We start from the raw sequence: 7112 nt of genomic DNA, 5'->3' as shown, positions 1-7112 counted from the left end.
GTCCTTTTCTTAATTCTTACAGTGGTATGGATGTATAATCACTCAGAATTCACTGAATGTGCTCTGACTTCCTGTATACATTTATGAACTGTGTGGTCCCATATGAGTTTATGTTCTGAATGTTTAAATGCTGAATGCCCTGACTTCCATGTAAGGTTGAGTTCATTGTTATATTGAGGTGTTGTTGACTCCATAAGCCCAATGGATGTTTACTGATCATGTTCAACCATTCATATTTTTCACTTGTTTCATAGAGGTAGCCATCTAATCTTTATCAAAATCATTAACCTTTGAGAGAGCCCTCTCAGGTTGAGGAGGCTAAGCCTCAGCCTAAAGTAGGTCTGAAATAGTTACTTGAAGTCTTCCTGGTCTGCAGCCCTCCAGGGCCTGATTTTGAGATAACATTTTGGTGCGTCTACCGAGAGTCGAAGATTATTCTTTCCCGAAATCAAGAAGCTGAACTTCTGAAGGTAGCAGGAGCTCAGAAGGTTTTCGAGGCTGCAAATCTACCTTGGCGACTCCATTGTTGAAGAATTCAAAATTCATAGATTCATGGTGATTCCACTGGAGTTATGAAGGACCCAAATGCTACCATTCTTATTTCAAGGTATGCATGCATAAATTTTTCAGGAATTCATGGTTTCCCAAATCATTTTCCAAAGGATGCATATTTTCTAAGGAATGGTCCAAAATTCAACGGAGAAGATTTGAGTTTAACTTTGAAGCATCTATCTGAGTTCTGTGATTTTATCGAGCTTCTTAGAGTTAAAAATGAAGATGTTTGCATTATGTTGTTCTATGATTCATTTCAAGGGAAATGCAAACAGTGGATTGAAAGCTTTCCTGCCAAATCCATTAAGTCATTTGAAGACTTTTGGCTTATGTTTTTGGAGGAATGGATAGATAGATCAGATGTGGTGGCAAACTCTCCTTCAATTCAAGGTTTCAAACAATGGAATAATGATCATAGTAATGGAGAAACAAATGAAAATTTTTCTTTGTCCTTGTCCTCGTATCTAAAATCATTTGAGTGTAAGGCAGAGGATAAGATGAAATTTTTGGATGAAGTTGCTGAGGACATTGAGAAAGACATTGAAGGTTTAGAAGGTCAAATTCAGGCATATAGTTTTCATAATCATGATCATTATTTTCAGAAGCTTTCTATGGCAGAACACAAGGAGAGAGTGTTGCTTCCTTTCTCTTTCACGATTGAGGAACTGTACACTGTTGTTGAAGATCAGTTTGCACAACCAGAAAGTTACAAGAATCATCAAGCTAATCATGTATTCTGGGATCCTATAGCTAAATACATGGAAGAGTTTTACTCTCCAGTTTTTCAGTTTTTCTATGAAGATCAGAGGCAATTTCAGTGGCAGTGGTCATCACAATATCATTGTGGCTCTGAACTCCGATGCAGTCAAAAAACTCAAATGTCAGATAAGACAAATGATTGGCTACATTGGAAATTTCACATTGATTGAGCTGAAAGAAATTTGAATTGTTAGGGTAGGTAGGTAGGAAAATGCAAATAAGCTCAAGGTTGACTGAGTATTTTTTCAGTAGATGTAGATTTCTTTTTCTCATACAGTGATCATCAAGCTTAAGCCCGAGGTGAAGGCCCAAGAAGCTTGAAAGGGATGCTTGTCAAGCAAATTTCTGTTTGTCATAAATGGATAAGGCACTGGACATACGAGTTCTTAGTGTACTACAGGAGCACACTATCCCAAGTGGAGCCACTGTTATCACTTAAGAATTCTAATTTCAAAACCACTCACATTAGTTTGATGGTAAAAAAAAATTCGGTGCTAGTCTAGGTTTGAGTTTTTGTTTGTCTTAGAGTCTGAGTCTTAGGAGTCCACTGTGCATCCTCATTCACCATTGGTCTCATAATTCACACAATTTCCATGTGTCAGCTTTGTTCAAAGGTTATTATGTGCTACAAAGCTCCTTAAGTAATTTCGTAGCGCATAAGTCAGTTTTAGGTGTTTTCGCAGCGCAACATGTTTCATGTGATTTCGTAGCGCAGAAACCCGGTCTAGGTGATTTTGTGCTGATCCATAGCAAATCTCACCTAGCTGTCATACTTATCAGAATCCGTTGTGTTTTAGGTCGTTAGGTGTCTTGGTACTAGTACATGTTTGCAGTTGTATTTTACTCTACGGTTTTGGTCGTTCAATCAGGCTTTTCAAAATAGTCTCAGAGCAATCGGGGAAATGTTCTTCTAGGTTTTGCTTCTATTCCATGAATTTGGGGCAGTCTGAAACTATTCCTTGTAAACAAAAAGGATAACTTAATGGCACCAGGACACACGGAGAACAAGAGTCGAGGTAATTCAATGGTAGGTTGAAGGCTTTGGATGTGTGAAGGTACTCGTTCCTTCGCAGTGAAGATGGCTTCAGCTTGGCTGTTCGTGGTGCTTTTGCTGGTAATTGCAGTGAATGTGGGAGTTGAAGGGTCAGTGCACGGATACAAGGACGCTTCCTTCAAGGAGAGTGGAAACGCTTACCTGCTCTATGGACGCAACGAGGGCATGAGAGCCTCGATTGACTCTGATCAGAAGTCTGGATCCGGCCCCAACAATGGAAAATCTTACATCAAGTTTGAAAATATTACTTTGCGGAGGACAACGGAAGCTGTTGCTCAGCATTCAGGCATGGAACACAGTACTGGACTGGTCCAGGCTATCATCTTTGAGGCATCTGATCGAGATGATATTGGTGGTTCACTATTTGGTGGCCAAAAGGCTATCTGTTGTACTTCCGACCTTGCCAAGATAGAGGGGTGCAAACAAGGCGAAGTCATTCGGCGCCAATCTGCAGGAGATCCCAAATGGCCTTACGTATTAGATATTGAATTTAGTGGAGATGAAATTTCCCACACTTTGTCAGCACAATCAGTAACAATTCCTAAGACTGGAATGTACAACTTGTATTTTATATTGTGTGAACCAGCCCTAAAGGAGCTGTTGCTGGATGGAAAGACTATTTGGAAAAATCCTACAGGTTATTTACCAGGCAGGATGGCACCCCTAATGACCTTTTATGGCTTTATGTCGCTAGTATACCTATTACTTGGACTCATTTGGTTTTCCCAGTATATCAGGTTTTGGAAGGATGTACTACAGCTTCAGAATTGTATTACCCTTGTTATTGCCCTTGGTATGTTTGAAATGACACGGTGGTACTTCGAGTATGCAAATTTTAATGAAACTGGAGTCACGCCCATGGGAATTACATTCTGGGCCATTACATTTGGTGCAATGAAGAAAACTGTGGCCCGTATTCTCCTTTTGATTGTTTCAATGGGTTATGGTGTGGTTAGGCCTACTCTTGGTGGTTTTACTTCAAAGGTGCTTCTTCTTGGTGCAACATATTTCCTGGCTTCTGAATTGCTTGATGTGGTGGAGAATGTTGGAACAATTGATGATTTGTCGGGGAAGACAAGGATGTTCCTTGTCCTTCCAATTGCTATTTTGGATGCATTTTTGATACTCTGGATTTTCACTTCTCTGTCTAAAGCACTGGAGAAGCTCCAGGCAAGGAGGCGGCTAGCCAAGTTGGAAATTTACAGGAAATTTATAAATGCATTGGCAGTGGCTGTCATTGTTTCTGTGGCTTGGATTGGATATGAGCTGTATTTCAAGGCAACAGATCCTTTTAGTGAGCGTTGGTAGAGTGCACGGATCATAACTGGATTTTGGCACATGCTATCCTCTGTATGCTGTGGGCACCATCTCAAAGTTCTACACGGTATGCTTACTCAAAAGAAGTTGGAGAAGATTTTGATGAAAAGGTGCTTAAGCCATGAACAGTGGCGATCATTTAGCTATGAAAGGAAGACTTTGTTTTTAAAATTACACAGCAGTTTTGTAGCGCGCTACGAAACTGCTGTAGCTGCATGTTACAATTCAGTTGTTTAATTATGATTGACAAAGCGGCAAATCTTTTTGAAAGGTCTTGTCATCACACAGGTACCTGAAAACGGTGGACAGCACATCAAGGACGTGGCAGTCTGCTCTATTTTGAATAATTAAAGGATAAAGGATATGTTTTTTTGGATTCGAACATTTTGAGGTAAACCAAAGACCAGTAAAACAGGGATAATTTCCTATGTTTTATGACATTGGAAAACATGTGATATTGAAGGGCAACATGAAGCATTAAAGGTCCATTACAGCCACCGCCAGAAAGGAGCCAGATGTCAGAGAACGAAATCATCTTAATTAAAGCCATCACGCATGTAATATGGAGTTAGAGTCATAATTGATTTAGATCTCTTAAAAAAAAACTCCAGTCAACACTTTGTTGTATTTATTAGTTAGTTAAAAGGTTAATAGGTGTCATTAGAAGTAGTTTTCAAATTCCCCTCATGCTGGAGGAGGAATCTCGATCAGTTAGAATAAGAACTCTATATATAGTTGAAACAGCAATGTAATTGAGGTTGGAAATTTTATGGAAAAGCTTGTATTTGGCCTATGTAAGACTCATTTTCAGTAATGCATGCTTGACTTTACTTCTCAGGATTCATGAAGGATTTTTTATGTTCAGAATATGTGATGTTGTCCTTTTCTTAATTCTTACAGTGGTATGGATGTATAATCACTCAGAATTCACTGAATGTGCTCTGACTTCCTGTATACATTTATGAACTGTGTGGTCCCATATGAGTTTATGTTCTGAATGTTTAAATGCTAAATGCCCTGACTTCCATGTAAGGTTGAGTTCATTGTTATATTGAGGTGTTGTTGACTCCATAAGCCCAATGGATGTTTACTGATCATGTTCAACCATTCATATTTTTCACTTGTTTCATAGAGGTAGCCATCTAATCTTTATCAAAATCATTAACCTTTGAGAGAGCCCTCTCAAGTTGAGGAGGCTAAGCCTCAGCCTAAAGTAGGTCTGAAATAGTTACTTGAAGTCTTCCTGGTCTGCAGCCTTCCAGGGCCTGATTTTGAGATAACAGAACCAATAGGTATTCCTTCATCCATGGTTCCCAATCTTTCCAAATATGCGCTCAGATCTTGCCCAGGTGTCTTGCACATATGACTTTAACGGAGATATTATGGGAATTTTTAATGCAGTCCAAATTTACTCTTAAAACCCAATTTTTACAAAAAAATTCTAAAAATTGAAAACATAATTTAGTTACCTGAATATGAAAAATAGGACTAAAATGAAGCATATGTAAGTGAAATAAGATGGATTATGGTGGTAAATGAACCGATTTAGGATATGCAAAAATGACCAAAATTGAGGGCCAACATCTCCCTCTTGCTGATGTTCAAGCATGTCCTCATGATTTCTTTCTCTGTTTGCATCTCCTGAGTGATGATTCCCCTGCTATTCCTGAACATGTAGCTTATTCCTATGCAACTCGAAGGATAATATCAATACCCTCATGTTCCTCTTCTTTGTATATGGCAGTTTTTACTTTTTGTTTCTCATATTTGTACTGCCATAACTTTTTATCCTTTAGTCATCTGTAGGTTTGTTTGGAGATGAGCATATTCTGAGTCTCAAACTCTTTAATCTACTTGTTCATTTTCTTGTTCTCCTTGGCTATGTTGTTGTTGTTTTCTTTGTACATTTTGTTTTCCTTTTGCAAGTGTCTTTCCATGATCTTGTTGTCTTCCAGCTCACTTGTCAACTCTGTTATTTTCTTAAGATATTCTTAATTATGTAATTCTCTATATTCTTCCCTTGTCCCTTTGGCATATTAATGGGATGAAGTGGATCCTACCAAAGCATCCTCAAAAAGGGAGTCTTTCTCTATGGGCTCTTCCCGAGCTTCCTCCTCCAATCTTTGTATAATCTCATCGATTTGCCTTGATGTTTGTGGAGGTTCAATTTCAATAATTTCAATTTTTGGGTCTTTTCCTTCATTGCTTGGTTCTTCTTCTGATTTTCATCTAGACCTCTAGGAATGGACAAAAAGGATTCTTCTTTCTCTATCATAGTATCATATTTCTTTTTCTTCAATCTCGTCCGAGGATACAAAGGAGAATTCATAATACTTCTTGTGACATGTAATTGTTCAAGTTTCTCCTCATTTCCTATTGTTTGTTCTTCAAAATGATGTGCAACCAAAAATTCCTTCCAAAGTATCCCTTTGTTCCTTGCCTGATACTCAACAAGTATCTTGATTAACCCACAATGATAGATATTGGCTTCTTTAGCTTTCGTTTTGCTTTTGACATTCTCTATCATTTTAGTTAAGGTCTTTGAAAAGAAGTAAGGTAAGTTGATTTTACAATCTCCTTTTATATGTTGAAGCAATTTAATATGATAGAGATATACCACACTGTATCGACTATCACAAGTGAAATACTTTTTGATAATCAAAACTAATTCTGACCATGGTTCTCTGAGCCAATCTCTTTGAATTCCTTTTGTTCTGTCAAAGGATCCTTTCTGTAGTTTCTTCCAGAAAATGGTCCATCCCTTCTCCTTAAAATGCAAACCCTTGTGATATTCTTCTCCTATCAAAGGAAGATCTCATGCCTGAGAAAGAAAGGTTGGATTCAATGGTATATAGAGTTCACCAACTCTAGTTTGTCAATGTTCAAAATGTTTTATGAACTCATGTGTGATTTTATCATTATGACCATTGAAATTCTTAAGAAACTCCATTAACCATGCTTGGTATAATTTCTCCACTGTGTCCTTACTCCAATTTTCTATCTTGAAGTCCTTAGGTGCCATTTTGGTTGCCATTTGCATCTACTCGGATCTCTGTAGCTTTGAAAAAAAAAATGATATTACTTCCTCTGCCTTTAAATCTTCAATTTCCCTATCTTCTACTGCAAATGGTATCCAAACAAAATTCTCTATTTGTAAACTGAATAAAACTCTTACTGTGTAAAAGACCCAAAACAAAAATCTCCACTGTAAGAAAAATCTCTCACTGTTTTGCAAATCGTATTTAAATCTCTCTTCTTTTGCAAAATTTCCTCATAAAAATTTATGAAAAACCCTCTCTGTTTCAAAAATTGCGTACTGTGTATTTGAAATAACGCTCACTGTATTTTTATGTGCAAAATTTTTAACAAAAATTGCATGAGGAAATCGTGTTTTTGATACCTGAACTGCAAGTGACGTGTAGAAAACTTG

General features: G+C 37.7%; 1 protein-coding gene across 1 annotated transcript; it reads left to right on the top strand.

Moving 5' to 3' along the window:
• Positions 1–2377: 2377 nt before the first annotated feature.
• LOC149198480 (uncharacterized) lies at positions 2378–3688 on the top strand. Its single transcript, XM_089399291.1, has one exon. It carries the CDS (start codon positions 2390–2392, stop codon positions 3671–3673), a length of 1284 nt encoding a protein of 427 aa, XP_089255417.1. The 5' UTR covers positions 2378–2389; the 3' UTR covers positions 3674–3688.
• The last annotated feature ends 3424 nt before the right edge of the window (positions 3689–7112 follow it).

This window comes from Pinus tabuliformis, chromosome 2_1 (genome assembly GCF_031772625.1).
Source record: "Pinus tabuliformis cultivar Carrire ecotype Pingquan chromosome 2_1, CPIR1, whole genome shotgun sequence".
NCBI classification, from domain to species: domain Eukaryota; kingdom Viridiplantae; phylum Streptophyta; class Pinopsida; order Pinales; family Pinaceae; genus Pinus; species Pinus tabuliformis.
Note: the sequence above shows the minus strand (reverse complement) of the source record. Positions and strands in the feature narration are given on the sequence as shown.

Bases quoted from the DNA above. Each gene is read 5' to 3' on its own strand.
- LOC149198480 (XM_089399291.1), top strand. From the start codon at position 2,390: ATGGCTTCAGCTTGGCTGTTCGTGGTGCTTTTGCTGGTAATTGCAGTG.